The 26211-nt window shown below is 29.1% G+C and overlaps 2 protein-coding genes across 2 annotated transcripts in view; both read left to right on the top strand.

Annotated features, from left to right (window-relative positions):
• The window catches only part of LOC111679964, a 23664-nt gene extending 4323 nt beyond the window's left edge, over window positions 1-19341 (top strand). The window contains exons 2-3 of the mRNA XM_023441570.2: window positions 18148-18458; window positions 18529-19341. Coding sequence (XP_023297338.2) covers window positions 18148-18458; window positions 18529-19298 — 1081 coding nt within the window. The 3' untranslated portion in view covers window positions 19299-19341. The remainder of the gene's footprint in view (window positions 1-18147; window positions 18459-18528) is intronic.
• Window positions 19342-21640: 2299 nt separating this feature from the next.
• LOC111679969 (probable RNA 3'-terminal phosphate cyclase-like protein) lies at window positions 21641-23034 on the top strand. Its single transcript, XM_023441574.2, has 2 exons — window positions 21641-22711; window positions 22776-23034. Exons 1-2 carry the CDS (start codon window positions 21745-21747, stop codon window positions 22952-22954), a joined length of 1146 nt encoding a protein of 381 aa, XP_023297342.2. The 5' UTR covers window positions 21641-21744; the 3' UTR covers window positions 22955-23034.
• Window positions 23035-26211: the final 3177 nt, after the last annotated feature.

The raw sequence follows: 26211 nt of genomic DNA, 5'->3' as shown, positions 1-26211 counted from the left end.
CTAGTTCAGTTTTAGTTCAGTTCTAGTTCAGTTCTAGTTCAGTTCTAGTTCAGTTCTAGTTCAGTTCTAGTTCAGTTCTAGTTCAGTTCTAGTTCAGTTCTAGCTCAGATCTAGCTCAGATCTAGTTCAGTTCTAGTTCAATTTCTAGACAATAGAACTAGTCTGGACTATATATAGTCTTTAATATGGAGTATACTATAGCCTGGATTATAGAATAGAATAGTCAGGATTATAAGAAAGGTATTCGACTACAGAATAGACTATAGAATAAACTATAGTCTGGACTATGTAATATACAATATAAATCTGAACTACTGATATTGACTATTAAATATTATGTAGTCTGGACTATAGAGTAGTCTACAGTCTGGACAATTGTTATAGATTTTCAAAAACTTGAAAAATATAAGTAAGAAATAAAAATTCATGGTGAAACTGCAGTCTTTCAAAAATTGTAGTCTTAACAAACTTACACCTTAATTTTTTAGGTTAATTACAACAATAACAGCATGATTCTTTACGTGCCCACAACTCGGTACATATTTTTAATAATTTCATATTTTTGTGTTTATTTCTTATAAAACAAAAAAAAATGTTATATTTATATATATGACATACATTCAGTAAAATATTTGTTCATTTTTTTTAGTTAGGAAGCTTTAAATGACTACGTGGTGGTAGCAATAGGATGGATCACCCTCTTCCTACATTTTGTGCATGCTTAAGCATGTGACAATTTCATCTTTTTGTGTGTTCACTTTATTTTCCCTTTATATTTTTTATTTCACCATTTAACTGTTCGAAAAGAGCAAAAAAATTGAAGAAATTGTCTTAAAATAAAACGTTTATTTTACAAAAATGTGAAAAACACAAGAAGACCATTATGTGGGTCAAAGAACTAAAGGGAAAAATACTCACAAAATATTTAAATGTCTTTTTTTATTTATTTCTTTATGTATTTTTTTTCTTCTTAAATATCTCGTCATGAAACGCTGCAATAAAATTGTCACTTGTAGATACATGTGGTAGATACTACGTTATAAGATGTGAGTCCAATTACTGGGGAAATGATGTGTATGGGATCGTATAGAATATACAAAAAATCAAGATATGTCTTTTTTACATTATATAGTGAAAATGTATTTTTTTAAAGTATATTCATTTTATATAAATATTGTACTAAATTTTATAAACAGTCGAATTGTTTCATTAACTTAGTTAAATAGGGCATTGACAATTACAGAAATATATACACGAATTTGTCTATATGTACATACAAAACTGAACAACACGCCATTTAAAGGTTTTGAATTTCTTTGTAAATAATTAAAGTCAGGAAGGCAGACAGACAGATAATCGTACAAAATGCATAAATATTATAGGAGTACAAACTTAAAAGTTCTTACAAAGTATTTCATTTCATTAGTGTTTACTTTATTGCTTAATTTATAGAGCAGATTATAATTAAGACTACAAAAGTAGATTATATAGAATATAGAACAGACTTAGGCTTTATTCCAGACGATAAACTAGACTATAGTTTAGACTATAGTACAGTGTATAGTCCAGACTATACTATAGTCAAGTCTACAGATTAAGCATCTTAGTTCAGACTATAGACTATAGTACAGACAACAACATAGCTCAGACTATAGACAAGTCTAGAAAATTAACTAGACTAGGCTTTAGACTACTAGGCTTTAGATTATATAGATTAAAGGCAGGAATATATATATTATAACCAGACTATAGACTAGACTATAGTTAAGGCTATATTCCAGACTATGGAGTTGTGCATAGTTCAAACTATAAACTAGAATATAGTCCTTACTATACTTTAGTCCAGAAGAAAGCTTAAATAAACTATAGTCTAGACTATAGACTAGGCTATAGTCCAGACTATAGACTACACTATAGAGTAGACTATAGACTAGAATATAGACTAGACTTTGGACTAGACTTTTGGCTCTACTTTAGACTAGATTATAGGTAGACTAAATTTTTGATTGCAGTTTAGACTATCGACTAAATTTTTGGACTAGACTATAGATTATAGATAATAGATTAGATTATAGATAATAGTATAGACTAGACTAGACTATAGACTGGACTATAGACTAGACTATAGACTAGACTATAGACTAGACTATAGACTAGACTATAGACTAGACTATAGACTAGACTATAGACTAGACTATAGACTAGACTATAGACTAGACTATAGACTAGACTATAGACTAGACTATAGACTAGACTATAGACTAGACTATAGACTAGACTATAGACTAGACTATAGACTGGACTATAGACTAGACTATAGACTAGACTATAGACTAGACTATAGACTAGACTATAGACTAGACTATAGACTAGACTATAGACTAGACTATAGACTAGACTATAGACTAGACTATAGACTAGACTATAGACTGGACTATAGACTAGACTATAGACTAGACTATAGACTGGACTATAGACTAGACTATAGACTAGACTATAGACTAGACTATAGACTAGACTATAGACTAGACTATAGACTAGACTATAGACTAGACTATAGACTAGACTATAGACTAGACTATAGACTAGACTATAGACTAGACTATAGACTAGACTATAGACTAGACTATAGACTAGACTATAGACTAGACTATAGACTAGACTATAGACTAGACTATAGACTAGACTATAGACTAGACTATAGACTAGACTATAGACTAGACTATAGACTAGACTATAGACTAGACTATAGACTAGACTATAGACTAGACTATAGACTAGACTATAGACTAGACTATAGACTAGACTAGACTATAGACTAGACTATAGACTAGACTATAGACTAGACTATAGACTAGACTATAGACTAGACTATAGACTAGACTATAGACTAGACTATAGACTAGACTATAGACTAGACTATAGACTAGACTATAGACTAGACTATAGACTAGACTATAGACTAGACTAGACTAGACTATAGACTAGACTATAGACTAGACTATAGACTAGACTATAGACTAGACTAAAGACTAGACTATAGACTAGACTATAGACTAGATTATAGATAATACTATAGACTAGATTATAGACTAGACTATAGACTGGACTATAGACTAGACTATAGACTAGACTATAGAATGGACTATAGACATATAGTCTATAGTTTAGACTATATAATAGGCTATAGTAGAACCCGACTATATAGTCTTGAAAATGGACTATGATCTGGTCTACAGAATAGACTAAAATCGACAAATATAAAAAAATTACCAACAGTATTTAATAAAAAAAAAAAACAAGTAGGAAAGTATAGTCGGGCATGGCCGACCATGAGTATATTTTTAAAATTTTTACTTTTTATAAAATTTTTATTTTTTATAAAGAAAGTTTTATGTTGAATATTACCAATAATTCCAAAATATTTAAGCAATTTATTGATAAAAAACTAAAATTTCTAAGTGAGGCTTTATATAGGTCAAATATGGGCCGATCCTCGGTTAATTTGGGAAAAGGATATATTTCTAAATAACAGTTAGTTTTGTTGAGTTTCATTGCGATACAAATGGTTACAAGTCAATTTTAGACGTTTAAGTCATTTTTTGAAGGGGGGTTTGTATGGGGGCTAGGGTCAAAGATAGGCCGATCCTTACGAAAATCTGCAGCGTCATTTATACTTATATAAAACTTATTTGTGCCAATTTTTAAAGAGATAGCAGAATATTTGACGTAATTATGGCATAAAAAGTTAAAATCGGGAGGTACGGTTGTATGGGGGCTAGGTGAAATAATGGACCGATTTCAACCATTTTCAATAGGCTTCGTCCCTGTGCCAAAAAAACATGCTTGGTCCAAATTTCACAAATTATCTTGAAAATTGCGGCCTGTACCTTGCGCACAAGGTTTACATGGACAGCCAGCCGGACAGACGGACGGACATGTCTTAATCGACTCAAAAAATGATTCTGAATCAATCGGTATACTTTAAGGTGGGTATTGGACCAATATTTTTGTATGTTACAAACATCAGCACAAATTTATAATACCCTCCCCACTATAGTGGTGTAGGGTATAACAATATAAACAACTACAATCGGGGGCCTTCTTTAAATTTTTAAAATTCTTTTAAGATCGATTTCCTATAAAATAATATTCTTAATATTCCATTACATACATTAGTAAAAACATTTTCGCACCATAATTTATTGTTGTTTGCCAAGGCAAAATTTAATAGTTTTTATTTGCCATTTTAGATTTAACAAAAATGTGCAAGAGAGAGGGAGGATGGAAATGTAAATAACATATTTGCACATAATTAAATGTAAATTAGACAAAAAAAAAATACTAAGAAAAACGCTTATTTTGCATTAAACGAAACGAAAAACTATATTTTTTACGATTATGAAATTTCATGCTCTGCAATATTACAGAGATTTACAAAACTGTTTAATAGATTTTTCATATATTTGGCATGATGTTTCTCGTATGTGGTTATTTGTTATTATTATTTTTTATTTTTTTTCAAATTATACACAAATATTGTGTGTACTTTTTGATTTTAAAAATTGAATATCATATGGTAAATTTTCGCTTTTATTGGATTTAATCAGTGAAGCGTGCCTTCATTTAGTACAAAACTAATTTTATTATTTCAATTGTAAATAATAAAATTTATTTCAGTGTAAAGCAATTTGCTTATAATGCCACTATGAGGGGGATTCTCTTTGCAAGTGGGAGATTGATGTTGGGCTTCAATTACTCACTCGGTTTGTGCTTTTATAGTTGTCAAATCGACAAATTGATTTAGAAATGTATTCATATGTTTTTTTTTCTTTATACTTTTATGTTGATCATGTCTGTTGATTTTATAGTTAATAAATATTTTAATTTATTCAGTAAGATACACACATACATCGGCATATACATATGTATATGTACATTATTATGATCATCATCATAGCCAGCGACAGATGTTTACTTTTCAAAATAATAACAAAAAATAAAATAACAAATTGTATTGATATAAAAAACGTGAATCAATAGAGGGTGTCGACTCAAAATGTTAATAGAAATGTGTTATTTTGTTTAATCGATTAATATTTCCTTAATTTGTTGTTATCTTTCAAATAATTAATTACGTTTAGAATGGTTGAATTGATTTTGACAGACGTAAGGTTAGATTTTGGTCTATTAAGAAAATGGGACTATAGAATAATGTATAGTATGAATTATAGAAAAGACTATAGTATGGACTTTAGAATAGAGTATACTCTGGACTATAGTTTGGATTATAGAAAGACTATAGTTTGGACTATAAAACAGGCTATAGTTTGAATTATAGAATTGACTATAGTCTGGACTATATAATTGACTATAGTCTGGACTATAAAATTTACTATAGTCTGGACTATAGAATTAACTATAGTCTGGACTATAATCTGGACTAAAGAATTGACTATAGTCTGGACTATAAAGTAAACTATAGCCTGGACTATAGAATTGACTATAGTCTGGACTATAGAATTGACTATAGTCTGGACTATAGAATTGACTATAGTCTGGACTATAGAGTAGACTATAGTCTGGACTATAGCGTAGACTATATTCTGGACTATAGAGTGGACTATAGTCTGGACTATAGAGTAGACTATAGTCCGGACTATAGAATAGACTATAGTCTGGACTGTAGAATAGACTATAGTCTGGACTATAGAATAGATTATAGTCTGGACTATAGAATAGATTATAGTCTGGACTATAAGAATAGACTATAGTCTGGACTATAGAATAGACTATAGTCCGGACTATAGAATAGACTATAGTCTGGACTATAGAATAGACTGTAGTCTGGACTATAGAATAGACTATAGTCTGGACTATAGAATACACTATACTCTGGACTATAGAATAGACCATACTCTGGACTATAAAATAGACCATACTCTGGACTATAGAATAGACTATAGTATGGACTATAGAATAGACTATAGTATGGACTATAGAATAGACTATAGTCTGGACTATAGAATAGACTATAGTCTGGACTATAGAATAGTCTATAGTCTGGACTATAGAATAGTCTATAGTCTGGACTATAGAATAGTCTATAGTCTGGACTATAGAATAGTCTATAGGCTGGACTATAGAATAGTCTATAGGCTGGACTATAGAATAGTCTATAGGCTGGACTACAGAATAGTCTATAGGCTGGACTATAGAATAGTCTATAGGCTGGACTACAGAATAGTCTATAGGCTGGACTATAGAATAGTCTATAGGCTGGACTATAGAATAGTCTATAGGCTGGACTATAGAATAGTCTATAGGCTGGACTATAGAATAGTCCATAGCCTGGGCTATAGAATAGGCTATAGTCTACACTATAGAATAGGCTAAAGTCTACACTATAGAATAGGCTATAGTGTGGACTATAGAATACACGAAAGTTTGGACTATAGACTAGACTATACTCTGGACTATAAAATAGACCATACTCTGGACTATAGAATAGACCATACTCTGGACTATAGAATAGACTATACCCTGGACTATAGAATAGACTATAGAATAGTCTATAGTCTGGACTATTGAATAATCTATAGTCTAGACTATAGAATAGGCTATAGTCTAGACTATAGAATATGCTATAGTCTAGACTATAGAATAGGCTATAGTCTAGACTATAGAATAAGCTATAGTCTACACTATAGAATAGGCTATAGTCTACACTATAGAATAGGCTATAGTCTACACTATAGAATAGGCTATAGTCTAGACTATAGAATACATGATAGTTTGGACTATAGACTAGACTATAGTCTGAATTATATATAAAGCTATAGTTTTGTATTATAGTGAATACTATAGTCCCTATTATAGAATATACTATTATCTGGAATATAAAATAGCATATAGTGTGGACAATAGATTGTACTATAGAATTGGCTAATGTCTTAACTATAAAAACTGTATATGGTATAGACTCTAGACTATGGAACAGAAATTTATTTAATTTTTTTTTTTGTAAACAAATTAAAAAAAATGTTCTTGACAATAATTTTTTAGCAAAAATAAATTTTGCACAAAGTAAACTTAAATTTTGTATATTTGTCTTAAAATGTATAAAATTGTGTTATATTCAGTTTGTAGTTTATTTTCGAACCAAAAAAGTATTGATTACTTATATTACAACAACAAATTTACTGCATTCTGATGAATTATTGAATTTTTTTTTTTTTTTTTGAATATTTATTTCAAGTGTAGTCAAATAACCTTCACTACATTTAGTTTAATGTTTCTTTTTTAGCGTTTTTTTTTTTGTATTTCCACAACATTATCTGTAATAATGTTGTTGGTTTTTTTCTAATAATATTGAGGTCAGTTCAAAATTAACAATCAACATTTGCAAGAACATTTTGCACCACATTTTATTTTATCTAGACAAAAAAAACCAATCTTGAGACGCTTGTTTACAAATTTCATAAATAAATTATCAAATAATGTTGTTGTGGAAAAATAATGATAAATTTTTTACATTCATTTAAAACACTTGAGGTTTTTTTATACAAAAAAAAAATTATATAAATAAATAATAAATACAAAAAGTAAAGTAAAAAACGCAAAAAAAGTGATAACAAATATAAACAAGCAATAATTGTTATGGTTCTATTTTGTCTGTATAAAATAAACAAGCCCCCTTTTGTTGCACAATTACACAGACCCGTTAGCAAGTACTCAGAGTCAAAGAAAAACAACAATAACAAATTAATATCTAATATAATATGAGGTGATATTTAAACAATATTTTTATGAGAAAATACAAAATGATTATAATAAATAATAAGTAATAGTGTGAACAATGAGAACATATTGACAATAAAGGAAAGTATGTAGTTAATTCATTGCTTCCAAGTAATGCAAAGTTTTAACAACAAACATTACTACAGTTTTGTTTACATTTTTAATTTCTCAATTTATACTAGACTAATTAAATAATTTGAACATTCAATAATATGTTTCGAGAATTATTTAGTCTTTAAAAGTTAAAAAATTCATTCTCTTTTATTATTATCAATATTTAATAAATTTAACAAATGTTAATATCTTAAACAAACATTCAGCTACGCCAATTGTTTTAATAAGTTGCATGGCAAATATTTAAAAACAAATATATATTTGTTTATTAATACTTAATGTTGTATTATTTTATATTAATCATGCTAATTTATTGATCAACACTGTACATATAGCGAGAAAAAGAAAAACTTTAATTTTCAGATAATTTTAAGTCACGTATTATTTTGCTAAACTTAATTGACACAATTAGTTTTAAAATGAAATGAAAATAATTTGTAACATTCTAAGATAAATGCAGCCAAAAGAACTGCTTCTGAAGGGAAGTACACTATGGGTAGGCTGTAGACTGGACTATGAAATAGACTGTAGTCTATATGTATATAGTATAGAATAGATTATTAACTCATCTACAGAATAGTATATAAACTAGACTATTAATATTATAAATAATAAAATAATAGACTATTATACAGAGTATACTCTAGACTGGACTATATATGTATAATATATGAACTATAGTCTAGCTATAGAATAGACTATAGTCTGGAGTATAGAATATACTATAGTCTGGAGTATAGAATATACTATAATGAAGATTATAGACAGGACTATAGGATGGTCTACTGTCTGAACTATAGAATAGAATATAGTCTGGACTGTATAATTGACTATAGTCTGGACTATATAAAAGACTATAGTATAGATTATAGTAAAAAATACAGTGTGTACTATCAAATAGACTATAGTCTGTACTATCAAATAGGCTATAGTCTGGACTATAGAATAGACTATAGTCTTAACTATAGAATATACTATAGTCTGGACTATAGAATAGATTATACTCTGGACTGTAGAATAACTATAGTCTGGAATATAGAATAGACTATACTACACTATAGAATAGATTTTAGGCTGGTCAAAAGATCTATATATGTAGTCTCATATATAGAGCTTTTGAATAGGCTATAGTTTGAACTAAAAAATAGATTTTAGTCTTAAATATATAGAATTTTAGTGTGGACTGTAGTCTACTCTGGACTATAGAATAGACTATAGTCTGGGATATAGAATAGACTATAGCCTAATATATAGACTGTAGTCTGACTATAGAATAGACTATAAAGAAGACTATGGACAGGACTATAGGATAGACTACAGTCTAGACTATAGGATAGACTAGTCTGGACTATAGTATTGATTATAGTCTGGTGTATAGAATAGAATATAAAGAAGACTATAGACAGGACTATAGGAAAGACTACAGTCTGGACTATATAGTCGATTATAGCCTGGAGTATAGAATTGACTATAATGAAGACTATGACTATATTTGACTATTGAATAGGCTATAGTTTGGACTAAAAAATAGATTTTAGTCTTGAATATAGAATTTTAGTCTGGACTGTAGTCTACTCTGGACTATAGAATGGACTATAGTCTGGGATATAGAATAGACTATAGCCTAATATATAGACTGTAGTCTGACTATAGAATAGACTATAAAGAAGACTATGGACAGGATTATAAGATAGACTACAGTCTAGACTATAGGAAAGACTAGTCTGGACTATAGTATTGATTATAGTCTGGTGTATAGAATAGACTATAAAATGTCAGGACTATAGGAAAGACTACAGTCTGGACTATAGAATAGGCTGTAGTCAGGACTTTAGAATAGGCTTTAGTCTGGACTATAGAGTCGATTATAGCCTTTAGTATAAAATAGACTATAAAGAAGTTAGTCATAGCCTTCTTTATAGTCTATGAAAGACTACAGTCTTGACTATAGACTAGACTAGTTTATATTATTGATTAGATAATAGTCTGGACTATAGACTAGACTAGACTATAGTCTGGAGTATAGAATAGACTATAGTTTAGACTATTAAATAGACTATAGACTGGATTATTGAATAGACTATATTACTGCACTACAACATATACAACATTCTGGACTAAAGTGTGGAGTATAAACTATTCTGTGGACTATATAATACACTTTAAAACGGGCTATATAATAGAGTATTGTCTGTCCTATAAAAGACTTTAATCTGTAATTTAGTATTGTAAGGACTATTTTATAGTCTATAGGTAAACTTTTAAATAGACTATATTGTGACTGTAGATAGACTATAGTCTGGTCTTTAGAATATAGATCTAGACTATGGAACATACTTTATAAAGTGAAATGTAAGTTGATTTGCCTAAAAATGTGGTCATTCTGAATTTTTGAAAGAAATTTCTTAAGATAACAACTATTTTTCTGTGTTGTTAAAAATTATATAACTTTCTCAGAGTAAATAACAATACATTTATTTTAAATGATTTAACTAAATAAAGAGTACATAGTAATTCACTATTTCTGGCAATAAGTTAAAATTTTTATGAAATAAAATAGGTATTTTAAAATAAAAACAAACTATTAAGAGGTAATAAACCAGGCCCTCTTGGGTTAATTTTAAATTTACAAGAATGTTTGTGATTCTGAGGGACTGTTGGACTCTTAAATAAAAAACAAAATAAAATGATATTTGCTCAATATTTATAAACTAATTATAGCATAGTTCGAATAATGTATATCTTTTGAAAATTTGTACATATAACGAATTTCAATTACTTCTCTAAGATATCCAAATCCATATTAAAGTATGTCATTCATCATTCGCTAAAAGCAAGAAATTGAGTGATTTTAATTGACGTTGTATATACATTTATAGCTACAGAAAATAAATCAATTTTGATTAGCAACTAAATTATTTATTACTGGCAATTAAATGCAAAAATAAATTTTGATTTCTTGCTACATGGGCAATTATATAGTTTATCAAGTCTTAATATTTCAAACACAATTTCAAACTAAAGTTTCCTTTTTTATTTGTACTCAATAAAAAATTCTTTTGTTTTAAAATTTAAAAAAAAAAGAAAACAAAATAAAATTCATTCATTTTTTCTAAACTAGCGAAGAAAAAAACTTTATCTAAAAATGTGTTTATTTTTATATTGGCAAGAAAAAAAATAATTTTCTATTTTCAAGAATTGCGCAGAACTAATCACTTGTTTCAATTCAATTTTTTTTTAATAAAAATTAACAATTTTGTTTCCATATTATAAATGCAAGAGCGCAAGTGGCTCTACTATAGCTGCATTATATTTTTATAAAGAAATATGATTCATTCTTTTCTTATTTTTTAATTATTTCCATAAATTACATTTGTATCTTGTACTCAGAGTGTCATTACTATATAAAATTTATAAATACTATAATTTAAACTGCTGACACATTATGGGGTGATATTTCAGTTAATTTTGTTTCACATTCTCATGTTAGTTTTGCTTTTTAGACAAAATAAAAATTATAAAAATTGTATTTTCCTTGGACTTAATTAATGTATAGTTAATATTGAAAATGTAATCAATTTTTTTTTGGTGACACGAAATTTAAAAAAAAACACCATAGACTTGTCTCGTCTAGTCTACAGTCTAGTCTATAGTCTAGTCTACAGTCTAGTCTATAGTCTAGTCTACAGTCTAGTCTATAGTCTAGTCTATAGTCTAGTCTATAGTCTAGTCTATAGTCTAGTCTATAGTCTAGTCTATAGTCTAGTCTATAGTCTAGTCTATAGTCTAGTCTATAGTCTAGTCTATAGTCTAGTCTATAGTCTAGTCTATATTGTAGTCTTTAGTCTAGTCCACAGTCAAGTCTATAGTCTATACTATAGTCAAGTCCTGTTCAGACCTGTCATAGAACTCTATTCCAATAGAATTTCGAATTTTTTCAGTACCTGATTTTCGATCCACATGGAATTCTTTCTGCTGAATAGGGCTGAATCTAAATTTAAATCCCATTACGCACAACACTTTCAAAATTATTTTGGTAATGGTTACAAATAGTATTTTTTTGTCCATAAAAGTAAAAAACTCGTAAATATTTCAAATTCATTATGGTAATACATACTTATTAGAATCTATTGAAAAACATGTTTTCATTGCGTGTTTAAATATTCAGATATTTATTAAATTTATACCAAATAATAACAAACTAATTCGTAAACAAATCACGTTGGTATAATTAATAGAATTGAGTTTATTTCTTTGGCAGCAAAATTTTGTTTTTAAATAAAAATACACAAATCTGTTACAATTTCAATTACTACGAACAGTAAAACTTGATTAAAACGAACTAATGTATATATAGTCTAGTCTATAGTCTAGTATATAGTTTAGTCTATAGTCTAGTCTAAAGAATAGTCTATAATCTAGTCTATAGCCTAGTCTATAGTCTAGTCTATAGTCCAGTCTATAGTCTAGTCTATAGTCTAGTCTATAGTCTAGTCTATAGTCTAGTCTATAGTCTAGTCAATAGTCTAGTCTATAGTCTAGTCTGTAGTCTAGTCTATAGTCTAGTCTATAGTCTAGTCTATAGTCTAGTCTATAGTCTAGTCTATAGTCTAGTCTATAGTCTAGTCTATAGTCTAGTCTATAGTCTAGTCTATAGTCTAGTCTATAGTCTAGTCTATAGTCTAGTCTATAGTCTAGTCTATAGTCTAGTCTATAGTCTAGTCTATAGTCTAGTCTATAGTCTAGTCTATAGTCTAGTCTATAGTCTAGTCTATAGTTTGGTCTATTGTCTAGTTTATAGTCTAGTCTATAGTTCAGTCTATAGTCTAGTCTATAGTCTGGTCTATAGGCTAATCTATAAGCCGGTCTATACTCTAGTCTATAGACTATGTTCGAAGCTATATTATTGTCTATAGTCTAGCCTATAGTATAGTTTTACCAATGAGCACTTATGGTACTGAAATCGTTGATTCATTATACTCGAGTATTTCTCTCTACATGTGTATGTGTATTTCTTCAAATAACGTGTTACTTTGTTATAAATTAAAAAAATATATAAACAACTTATATTTTTAAAATATTTGTTTAAAAAATTTTGTTATCAGCGATCCACAAGTTGACAAACCAGCTTGTAATAGATTTCAATACTAAATTATATAAAGTACCTATTGATTTGTAATTACAAAACAAATATATAAATTTTAGAAAGCAAAGAAATGTTTTAAATATAATTTTTAATTTGAAAAACATCAAGAAATGTAAAATAAAATAATTAAACTGCAGTAATTATAGATAAAAGATTTTGTCTTCCTAAGGTCGGTCACAGTGTAAGGATCTTTTTTTTAAGAGAGTTCATGTAATGGGGAATTTTAAGTGAAACAATGTAAAATGTGTGTTATTCAAATATATATGTATGTTAATTACTTCCACTTCCCGCAATAATAAATAAACTACGGCCTTGAATTAAAATCAGCTGATATGCAAATTGTCATTGAGACGAGGAAAGTAAATTCAATTTCAGTGCTTACGTATCACTTACCATATGCATTTACTGTGTAAGATTATTTGTAAACACACCATCAATAGCATCATTATCGTCTCATCGCAAAATCGACAAAATGTTGAGAATTATTTATTTTATTTCCCCTTCTGTATAACTCAACTTTTTGTAATAATAAATAATTAAATTATATAGATTTACTAGATACTTTAGAACGTGACTTATACCTTATACCAAATAAAAAATAAAACAAAATCAAAACATGTGATTTTTCAATTATTTATATTAACACAAGTTTTATAGAAAAAAATATAAAAAATAGAAGCCTAAGTAAAATTATTAACAGACAAAAGAATAAATATTGGAATTTTTAGAATTAACGAATTAATTAATTAATTTCACAATAAAACAAACTTTTGATTGTATTAATTACACATGTGATTGCATGTCCAAGTGGTAAACACGGAGGTTTTTGATTTGAAATCAAAAATATTTTTAAATGAAAACCATTTATACTACTGAATTATATCTAGAACAAAACTGGTAGAAAATATTAGTGGTGTTTCCCAAGAAAGGAACTTGGTGGCAAGTTGGGGATGCAATAGAAGTCGCGTCATATACATAAGTTTAAAACATCAAGTTTACATTCAAGAGAATAAAGAAGATATTTCTGAATACGTCTAAACCACAAGTTGTCAGTGGAATGTAAATAAACCCTCTAATGTCATTCAACTTTCAATCGCAATACAATTTATTATGTGTCTTAATAGCTTACTGTGTCATTCCTGTATTCAAAATAAAAAAAAATGTTTAAAAGATTTTTAATTTTTGCATTTTAAATTAAAGCCATTTTAAACAACACAAATAGTCAGTTCAAATTTCACAAAATTTTAAAGCTGCATAAGAATATATTCATATAAAGTCAGAAACTGTTTGCTAATTATAATAAAATTTCAAAGATTAAAATAAAAAAGTTAATAAAATTGAACATCCAGAAAATTTTAGAATTCTAAGAAGAAAGATAGATAGATAGATAGATAGATAGATAGATAGATAGATAGATAGATAGATAGATAGATAGATAAATAGATAGATAGATAGATAGATAGATAGATAGATAGATAGATAGATAGATAGATAGATAGATAGATAGATAGATAGATAGATAGATAGATAGATAGATAGATAGATAGATATGTTCTCAATTATTTATCTAAGTTCGTGTTTGTTTAATACTGTCGACCCGTGTCATATGTTTGTTTAAATTTTAAACCTGTTCATAAATCGTCTTCTTCCTGATTAGGTAAATGTATATGGAAACAATTTCATTATTATTAATTAATTATAAACAAACATTTAAAAATATCAATGTTTGTATGTAGTTAAAAAATAATCGAGTTTTGTTTTTTTTTTTTTGTTAAAAATTTAAATAACTGGATAAATTTTATTAAAGATCTTTGTTGTTAATAATCAAATTTTAAAAATCTGTTTAGTTTTTAAAAATCTGCCAACGTAGACAAACCAAACGATACAAGAAAAAACAGTAGTGAAAAATAAAAAAATATATATTATTTTTAATTTTAAACAAAGGAATTAAAAATTTGAAAAAAAAAGTTAAAAAATCAAAATTTATAATTTTCAATAATTTTTAAAAATTCTAAACGTGTTAGTGATACTTAAAAAATAATAATAAAATTTAATTGGTAAATCCTTAATCAGACTGGACTTAATTTTAGTTAAATTTCCGTTTTAAAGAAAATTTTCTATTTATAAAAAATTTTACATTTTATTAAGAATTTCCAATTTTTTTTAATTTTATTCTAATTTAATTTGAAACATTCTTGTAAAATAAATGTTTTGTCTATTGTTTTAGCAAAATATTTATTTAAACAAATAAATACAAAGTTTTTTGTTATTGTTATAAACAAAACTATTTTGTTGTTTTTATTTGTTTCATTTTATTATTTTGCGTAGATTAAATTATATTCCAAAAGTAGAAGTGAAAGAAAATTATGCTGAAAAACATTTTTTTTACTACGCAATAATTTGTTTACAGATAAATACTAAGAAACAGGTTTTATTTTTATATTTTATATATTTGTTTATATATTTTTAATAATATTGTGTGAGTTTCCGCATTATGTTTATTTACAATTTGTTTTTGTGTTTTAATAGTTTGAACCAGACGTGGAAATTTTGAAATTTTTAAATATTACTAACCTACACCAAAAAGAAAAAGCAAATTCTTCAACTTATAATTATAATAATGGAGATTAATGGAGTAGCCAATTGAAAGTCTAGGGACTTATCTACTAAAATAGTCTATGAAAAAAAATTAATAAACAAATAAATCAGCAGTGCATTTTCCATCCCTGACTTAAAATTTGTTGTTTTAATTGTCATAAATATGATTATCGTAGAAGTCTAAACAGCTGATGATAATGAATAATCATTTTTTGTTGTTTTTCTATGATAAAGTTTATTTTATGTGAGGTATATTAGCCAGTTAGGTAGTCTCTTCAGGTTTTGATCTCCTTCAACTCTAGTTCTGTTCTAATATATTAAAACAGTTTTAGTTCAGTTTCAGTTCAGATCTAATTAAGTTCTAGTTCAGTTCAAGTTCGGTTCTAGTTCAGTTCTAGTTCAGTTCTAGTTCAGTTCTAGTTCAGTTCTAGTTCAGTTCTAATTCAGTTCTAGTTCAGTTCTAGTTCAGTTCTAGTTCAGTTCTAGTTCAGTTCTAGTTCAGTTCTAGTTCAGTTCTAGTTCAGTTCTAGTTCAGTTCTAGTTAAGTGTTAGTTCAGTTCTAGTTCAGTTCTAGTTCAGTTCTAGTTCAGTGTTAGTTCAGTTCTAGTTCAGTTCTAGTTCAGTTCTAGTTCAGTTCTAGTTCAGTTCTAGTTCAGTTCTAGTTCAGTTCTAGTTCAGTTCTAGTTCAGTTCTAGTTCAGTTCTAGTTCAGTTCTAGTTCAGTTCTAGTTCAGTTCTAGTTCAGTTCTAGTTCAGTTCTAGTTCAGTTCTAGTTTAGTTCTAGTTTAGTTCTAATTCGGTTCTAGTTTAGTTCTAGTTTAATTCTAGTTCAGATGATTTAATGCCCGTGGTGCAGGTCTCGAAATCAGAAAATTTTCATACCCTTAGGATAAAGTTAAACGCCGCTATTTGTTAATTATTATTTATTGATAATTGCTTTATAATTATATTATTAACAAGTAATAAAAATACAAGCACATTAATCATTTCTGTAGCTACTTTTTAAATAAAAATTTGACGTTGACGATTGCAAGTGACCTAAGGTGGCAATCTAAGTATTCAGCTGAACAAAGAGAGAAAAAAACACAAAATATTGAGTCAAATTGTCGATAATTTTATATAGTTTTTGGCAAACGTATTGCCACAACTGTTAAATAATGTAAAACGAAAGTTTTTTTTTTTTTTTGCAAATAGATCGATTAAAGATATTTGATAATATATTTCGATTTCGTTCAGTACAATTATTTCAATCTTGGGATTATGTATTTTGTATGAATACAATTTTGTTTATTTATTTAATTTATATTAATTTGATTTGTTTTGCAAATACATAATAAGAAGTCGAGGAAAAGTGAAGAAAAATAAAACACTAAAAAAGTTAATTTAATTTTATTTGCATTGTTTTTATAATTTTTTTTTCATTGCATTCAAACAATGAACAAAACAATTTTGAACTCTAGCCAATAATACGGAATGAATAAAATAACCTTGAACCGGGTTATAGAATTAAAAGTGTTAGGAATAGGTGGAATTATTTTACTATTTAACTGAAAGGATAAAAATTAAAAGTTTGTGTAATGAGTTTAGAAGTCACTTCTTGTAAACTTTATAATTTATTTTTTTTTTAATTTTAACTAATACTCCGTTTAGATCTGTTTATGGAATAACTTTTATAAGAATTGTTTAATAAATTTATTTTATTAAAAATACTTGAGTTCAGTTCTAGATCTAGTTCAGTTCTAGTTCAGTTCTAGTTCAGTTCTAGTTCAGTTCTAGTTCAGTTCTAGTTCAGTTCTAGTTCAGTTCTAGTTCAGTTCTAGTTCAGTTCTAGTTCAGTTCTAGTTCAGTTCTAGTTCAGTTCTAGTTCAGTTCTAGTTCAGTTCTAGTTCATTTCTAGTTCAGTTCTAGTTCAGTTCTAGTTCAGTTCTAGTTCAGTTCTAGTTCAGTTCTAGTTCAGTTTTAGTTCAGTTCTAGTTCAGTTCTAGTTCAGTTCTAGTTCAGTTCTAGTTCAGTTCTAGCTCAGTTCTAGTTCAGTTCTAGTTCAGTTCTAGTTCAGTTCTAGTTCAGTTCTAGTTCAGTTCTAGTTCAGTTCAAGTTCAGTTCTAGTTCAGTTCTACCTCAGTTCTAGTTCAGTTCTAGCTCAGTTTTAGTTCAGTTCTAGCTTAGTTCTAGTTCAGTTCTAGTTTAGTTCTAGTTCAGTTCTAGTTCAGTTCTAGTTCAGTTCTAGTTCAGTTCTAGTTCAGTTCTAGTTCAGTTCTAGTTCAGTTCTAGTTCAGTTCTAGTTCAGTTCTAGTTCAGTTCTAGTTCAGTTCTAGTTCAGTTCTAGTTCAGTTCTAGTTCAGTTCTAGTTCAGTTCTAGTTCAGTTCTAGTTCAGTTCTAGTTCAGTTCTAGTTCAGTTCTAGTTCAGTTCAATTAATCGCTTGAGATTTTCGGTTCGATTTACATCAGAAACTTCAATTAAACTAATTATTCTTTTCATATTTTTTCAGGATACACATACGACCCTTGGGCCTGATATTTTTGGTGATATTTGGATTTTGGTTCTATAAAAATCGCTGTAATCTACGCATACAAATACCACCGGAATTAGAAAAACACCTGCAATTGGTGCAACAACGTATTATCGAATTTAGACAAACTAAACCAACAATGTTTTGTGCCATAGCTTCAGGTTGTTTGGCAGCATTGGCTGTAGTGGGTCACTTGGTATCCGGGTCCATGGTGGTATTGACGGGTTTAATAGTAGCGGCCATAATATCAACAAAATACAATTTTAAAATAATTAAAATTGAACCAAAAGGTATTATGATTAATTAAGAAGTAATAACTAATAAGTATCTTTTATATACAAATCTTAAAATTTCTTACAGATCTAGATTTTGCCTGGTCCGAAAAGTTACAGCAACAAGACTATGAACTAGATGATGAATTTATGCCCGAGGTAAATGAAAGTAATTTATTTGTTTTGGAAAGAGCTAGTGATTTGGCCTCTCTAACATTACCAACCGAGGATGGCGAAAATGATGAGGATAAAAGTGATGAAATACCTTCAGAACTCTTGATACCAGATTCTATACCAGAAATCGATGAAAATTCCACAGACGATGAACAAGATGATTTACTGCCCGTGGTGCAGGTCTCGAAATCAGAGACACACATTAAGAACTCCCTACCCGCCTCAGATGCGTCAGTTAAATACTCACAGTCTGAAGATACTATAGAATTTAAAAAGGGTCACTTTAAGCGTGACTCCTCACTATCGACCACTTCTTCATCGTCGGAGGAAAGTCTTTCGAAAGGCCTACAATTCCCCGATCACACCGCCGTTGATGGTCCCTCAAAGTCTAGGACTTCAACATCGACAGTGGTGGCCAGACCTGGTGCAGCGGGGCAGCTCGAGGCTAACGATTTAGTGGCCATGGCTGTTAAGTCTCAAACTCAAGCTTTTCTGGCCAATAGCAGTAAACTTATACCTACCCTTATGTCGGGTTTGGTTCAGGGAGTTTTGGGTGTGGGTGCTGGAGGTTTGTCCACACAAAATGCTCCTATACACGATTCTACACACAGACGTCTTGTCACCGCTTTAGATTCATCCGATGAGAGTGATTTTGAGATATTAGAAGAAGAAGATTGTCAATAATTTGTATTAGGTGGTCGCAACCAAAAGAAATTTAAAATAGAAATGGTAGAAATGAAAGAAGAAAACATTTAGAATTTCAACACAAGAAAAAAAAAACTCAATTTATTATGTAACCATCATGAAAGTTATCTGTGAATTATTATTTATATTTAAGTGATTTTAATTTTTTGTTTTTTTATTATTATTTTATTTTGCTATTTTTTGTTTTTGTGCGCTTTAAAACGGGTTAAGGTTGTACCAAAAAAATTCAGTGAAACGTATTAGGCGATTTTGCAAATATGTATAATGCAGGAAGAAGCAACATTGAACTTTTAGAAAATTTAGTTCTTTCGGTTTTTTGTATATAAGAAAGTCTTTCAAAAGAATTCTCTTCAATATAAAGTGTTCTTCTAGATATTGTTTATATTCAATTCTAGTTCACTTATAGTTTAGTCCTAGTTCAGTTCTATTCAATTCTTGTTCATTTCTAGTTCAGATCTAGTTCAGTTCTAGTTCATTTCTAGTTCAGATCTAGTTCAGTTCTAGTTCAGTTCTAGTTCAGTTCTAGTTCAGTTCTAGTTCAGTTCTAGTTCAGTTCTAGTTCAGTTCAAGTTCAGTTCTAGTTCAGTTCTAGTTCAGTTCTAGTTCTGTTCTAGTTCAGTTCTAGTTCATTTCTAGTTCATTTCTAGTTCAGTTCTATTCTAGTTGAATTCTACTGGATTTGATAAGTGAGAAGTGCCCTTGTTGAATAGTTTACTACAGAAAAGTACCCTTGTTGAATAGGTTTTATTTAAAAATTGTCTTTCTCTTGGAAAATTATCTTTGTGAAACAGTTTTCTAAAAAGAAGTTTTTTTGTTAGACAGTTTTAGTCAAGTTTCTTTAGAAAATTATTACTACGTTTTAATGGAAATGATTTTTGTAAAACTGTTTTTATAGAATTTTCTAAAATTTCAATGATGTTAATCAAAGAGTTTTCTTATGAATTTTAAAAAGCAAACATTTTTATATATGTTCATATGTATGTATAATTTAATATATTATTTACAGATGCTATTTTATTTAGTTTAGTTTTACATTAAATATCAAGTTTTTATGTTTTACATTTATTTTTAATTTTTAGTTTTTTTTTACCAGAATTTTTTGTTATATGTTTATTTTTTTATTATTTTATTACAATTCTCATTTACTTAAAAAAAGCAAACTACCCCCCCAAAAAAATCCTCTTATAAAAACTACTTTTTGGACAGAAAACCATTTGTATTTAAAAAAAAAAAAACGAAATCTACAAAAAAATGTGATTATTTTTACTGCTTAATAATGTATAGAAATCTATTAAGATTAACTTATGCTTTTTGTATAAGTTAATAAATATTAATAAATAAAAAATACAAAAAAAAATTTTTTCTTTCCTTTTTTATGCAAAAGTTGTAACTGTTTAACTAATTTGCCATCTTTAAGACAGTTTACAATTATTACCTTAAAAATTATTATTATGTAAACTGTATTTATATTATTGTATATTTTTACTTAATTATAAACAAAGGTAAAACACAAAATAATAATTTAATAGATAAAAACAATCAGGATGCCATTTATCAAAAAAAAAAACATGAAAGGTATAATTATAAAAAGCAAAAAATACTTTGGTATTGAATATATTTAGAAGTGATGACAAAATAATGATATGAAAAATAAAAAATATAAAATAAAGAAATATATTGAAATGAGTTTTAATTAAGAAGATCTTAAATTTCAAATTTCCTAAGTAAGTTTCCATTATAAACCCGCTCCTTACCGTATTTGCTAGACAATTTTCAATAGAAGTGTTTTTATTAGAGTTTTCTATAGAAAAGTCTCTTAACTAAACATATTTCTATATCTATCCACCAATCTATCTATGTATCTATCCATCTATCTATTTATCGATCTATCTATCTATCTATCTATCTATCTATCTATCTATCTATCTATCTATCTATCTATCTATCTATCTATCTATCTATCTATCTATCTATCTATCTATCTATCTATCTATCTATCTATCTATCTATCTATCTATCTATCTATCTATCTATCTATCTATCTATCTATTTATCTATGTAATTATTTTCTTTACAGTTTTGAATGTTTAAGTGAATTTGTTAGATATTAATTTTATTTTATAAAAGTTCATGCCAAGGAAGTTTTTTGTTCATGCCTTCCTTGCCTATTATTTCAAAATTAACGTTCAATTGCTAAACACAATTCGTACCACACTTAAATACAACTCTGTTATACAAAAAAATATAAAAAGTGCTACCAAGTTTTTAAGAAAAAACTGGCAATGTTTACATTTTTCTCACTTTGACATTTCTCTTCACATTCTAAACATACTGAAATAAACATCAACACGTGCAAGTGTTAGAAAATTCAGACAAATTAATTTTTAATATTTTTTGCAAATAAAACTTATAAAATCAATTCAATATGCCTCCCATACAGCAAGACGGTAATTGTTTAATTTATCGCGGTAGTAATTTCTTCAAACAACGTCTTATACTCTCGGTTTTAAGTGGTAAACCTGTGAAAATAACACAAATACGTTCAGAAGATGAAAAACAACCTGGTATGAGAGAATTTGAAATTGGGTTGATACGTTTGTTGGACAAGCTAACAAATGGCACAAAAATTGAATTAAATCCTGCCGGTACATCTGTAATGTTTTCTCCCGGTCTCTTGCATGGTGGACAAATACATCATGATTGTAGTTTGCAGAAAAGTATTGGTTATTATTTGGATGTTTTAATAGCTTTGGGACCATTTTGTAAATTTCCCTTAAATGTTACTTTGAGAGGTGTAACGAATAGCAAAGATTCTCCTTCAGTGGATCATATGAAGGGCGCAGCTTTATCGGTGTTAAAACGTTTTCTAGTGGTTGATGAAGGTTTAGAGCTAAAGGTACTGAAACGTGGTGTCGCTCCTTTGGGTGGTGGCGAGGTTCAATTCAAATGCCCCGTACGTAAAACATTACGTTCCATACAATTTGTTGAACAAGGCATGGTAAAACGTATTAGAGGCATGGTTTATGCCTGCAAAGTTTCACCAGCTATGGCCAATCGTACTGTGGAAACTGCCAAGGGTGTTATGTTGAAATTTTTACCCGATGTTTATATCTACACCGATCAAAATCGTGGTAAAATGTCGGGCAATTCACCTGGTTTTGGTATCTGTCTACATGCTGAGACCACCGAAGGTGTAGTCTTTGCTGCTGAAGTTAATTCTCATACAAAAGATGAAGGCAAGGATCCTTCCATACCTGAGGATATGGGCAAAGAGGCAGCCTTACGTTTGTTAGATGAAATATATCGAGGTGGCTGTGTGGATTCAGCCTACCAATGGTTGGTGGCTTTGTTTATGACTTTGGGCCAGAAAAATGTTTCGAAATTTATGACGGGTTAGTGGGAATTAGGAAATTTTTTTAATCTATATACAATTTATTAATTATTTGTATTTTACAGGTCCTTTATCTTCCTATACTGTGTACTTTTTACAACATTTACGTGATTTCTTTTCCATTACCTTTAAATTGGAAAATCCTGAAGTTGATGATTATGAAGATGCTGTAGCTGGGGCTCAAAAGGTTTTGATGACTTGTGTGGGCATTGGTTATACAAATATTAGTAAAAAAGTTATTTAATTTGTATTTTACTTTGATTTCACAATTTAGGTTTAGTTTTATTTAGGCTTTCTTTTATAAATAAATTTAAATGAAGACAATTTAAAGAAAATTCAGTTTGGAATTAAGACTGTCTCTTTGCTGGAATACTTGAGATTTCTAATCTCTGACCATAGCTACCGCGTTGCTTAACTTCTGAGATGTTAAACATCACTTCCGTTTATAACCACGCAGATGGAATGGCCTCTGGTAACAGCACCTAGAGAAGTAACCGGGAGACCGAAGTTCGAATCCATCAAATAAGCCGAGACTTTGTTCTTACTTATAGTGACACACTGTGGTAATTCTGATATGAACAGAGTTACCCTGAACATATCTGGACAAGGAAGAAAAATTCAATGGTATCATTTGTATATGATAGCTTTCATCCATCATCAGACAACCCAGCACACTTTTCATTTATCCGACACATTCATAAGAGAAAAACGACACATTTATTATAGTTAAATGGGTGGGTGAGGATAACCCACATTCATCCTGTACCATATACAATTAATACCAACTCATTTCTAACGCTTAGTCCCACAGTCAATCCTGTGTGGGGTATCTGTTGTTTGGCAACAGCACCGAACTTATCCTGAAATATTGACTTTACCTTACATCAGTCTTTTAACCGCTATTCACTCTTCCCGTGAATTTGGGTTTTAACCACAACCACTACTTGGATCCCGAAGAAACCCCAACCAACTGACTAGCTAGTACATAGTCCTGCGGGCAACTGGCCACCCGTAGTACCAGATTATGTGGTTCTCTGGTTAGACCTCTTTTCAAGATGGGATCTTTTATCAAGAATAATATGCCCGAGGGGTAATGTTGATAGTAAGTCGTAAGGTATTGATAGCACCTATCTACCCCCGGATTGAAATACACCAAGATGGGATCTTTTATCAAGGATAATATGCCCGAGGGGTAATGTTGTTAGTAAGACGTAAGGTATTGATAGACCCTATCTACCCCCGGACTGCAATACACCAAAATGGGATCTTTCATCAAGGATAATATGCTCGGGGGAACAATGTTGATAGTAAGGCAGCACTTAAGGTCTTGAACTGTCATGTAGTTCATTCCAAAGTAGCTATACGGATCAGGTTGTTTTGAGTTCACCGTATACTCTAATTTACAGGGTAAAGATATCGCAGATAAACTGATCAGACAAGGGTTAGATCTGGACACTAATAATAAAGTTAGGTCGATGGAACCACCTATTTGCCACTACTATGTTATTCTCCGATGAATTTAGGAACTCTTCTAAAACATCCTGTTATGTTAGGATAGATTGTAGGGTATCCAAGGTCTTATGACCCTAATCATATACTTATTACAGTATGTGGAACAGGAGGAGCATTATAATTCTTTTAGAAGTAATAATCGGTCACAGAGCAATAGGAGTCTTTTAGGGTGATTTGGACTTGTAACACACGGGAGTTTTGTAGGTTGTGTGTGGCCGAAGAGAAGCATATTTTGCGCGACTGTCATGGTACACAGAGTCTGAAACGGAAGTGGCTAGGTAAAACATTCCATGACGATTTAGCAGATGACATTTTAGGTTTTGTCAGAATGCCGCTTATTAGTAATGGGTCATTGCTTGATTACTAAGCGATTCTAGATCATTTTGAGAAACTTTCTTATTTTTAGTTTAAATGTTTGCAATTTTTTTAACAATTACTTTGTTTCTTCCTATAAACGTATTTTAAATTTCATATCTGTTTCTTAAACTTTTAACTATTTACAAAACGTTTACAATTTCTCAGATTAGTAATATTTTAAAATATTCGTTATTAAATTCAAACATTTTCGAAAGTTTACTGCATTAATTTATTTAGATTTTAAATAATTCTCATTGTCTGTCTTGTTTTAGTTTGAATATTTATGAATGTAAATAATTACTGCTAATTATCTGGAAGATGATTAATATTTTCTAAACTGACCTGTGCACTCTTTATAAAGTATATAAGTAGACTTTTTCATATTTGCCCTTAAATGCCCTTGAATAATCTGTTTACAATTTGTAAATTAAAACAAATACAAAATTATTTAAATCTATTTGAAACAGATGCAATTTAAATGTTTTAAATTGCTAATTTTTGTTTAATAAACTCAGTAAAAATAAATATTATTAAATAATGTTAAAAAATTTCTTTTATAAAAAATGTTCTATAGTCAGGATAAATGATGGAAAAAAAACTTCCCATAATATCTTTTCCTCTAAAACTACTTGCTCCGCTATGCACTTTATTTTCAACTTTAACACCGTTGCACTGTGCAACTACGGATATTAAGATCTCAATTTACATTATTCAATTTACTTATTGAATACTTTTTTGGTCATTATGAAATCATATTAAATTTCAAATAAAAAAAATGCACATAAAATTATTCAAAAATAGAATAAATTAAAGAACAAAAAAAAAAAAAATAATAATAATTTATGAACTAAAACAAACGTATCAATTGAAAAATATTCCCACCAAATTGTTGCAACTGTCCAGTCAGCAGTACTATATGCAAAAACATTAAAATTAAAATATAAATAATTACCAACAATGTGTACTATCACCAACATTTATACCCTACACAACTCTGGAGAAAATAAAATATTATGCATTTGGTTAATGAATTTTCTTGAAATTTTGAAGTGACCAAATTCTAGTCTAGTCTATAGTCTAGTCTATAGTCTAGTCTATAGTCTAGTCTATAGTCTAGTCTATAGTCTAGTCTATAGTCTAGTCTATAGTCTAGTCTATAGTCTAGTCTATAGTCTAGTCTATAGTCTAGTCTATAGTCTAGTCTATAGTCTAGTCTATAGTCTAGTCTATAGTCTAGTCTATAGTCTAGTCTTTAGTCTAGTCTGCAGGTTAGTCTATAGTCCCGTCTATGGTAGGTAGGTTGATAGGAGGTCGTACAGTTCATCAAATCCAAAGAAATGCACCTTGGTGACTATCGGGCCAGTTGTGCGCTCCTTTTCATGAAAAATATATATTTACTGAAAAGATTTCTGAGGAGATTTCTCGTCTTGTTCTCATCAGGGTCACCCCAAGCTTGATAATACACTTTATGTCCAAACCAGTCCACTAGATTATTGAATCAAAATCTAGAATTGGTCTTATTACACTTTTATGAAGCCAATTTTTCATAGTAAGACTAAGACCCCATTTGATGTCTATAGTTTTCCTACATATCGCCCAGCACCGATGTGCCTTGTTGATCCTATCCTCTAT

Source organism: Lucilia cuprina, chromosome 3 (genome assembly GCF_022045245.1).
Source record: "Lucilia cuprina isolate Lc7/37 chromosome 3, ASM2204524v1, whole genome shotgun sequence".
NCBI classification, from domain to species: Eukaryota; Metazoa; Arthropoda; class Insecta; order Diptera; family Calliphoridae; genus Lucilia; species Lucilia cuprina.
The sequence above is the reverse complement of the archived record's forward strand: the minus strand, read 5'-3'. Positions and strand labels throughout refer to the sequence as shown.

Excerpts from the sequence above, each read along its gene's own strand:
- LOC111679969 (XM_023441574.2), top strand. The coding sequence starts at position 21,745 with ATGCCTCCCATACAGCAAGACGGTAATTGTTTAATTTATCGCGGTAGT. Across the intron at positions 22,712-22,775 it reads TGTTTCGAAATTTATGACGG|GTCCTTTATCTTCCTATACT; the intron begins GTTAGTGGGAAT and ends TGTATTTTACAG.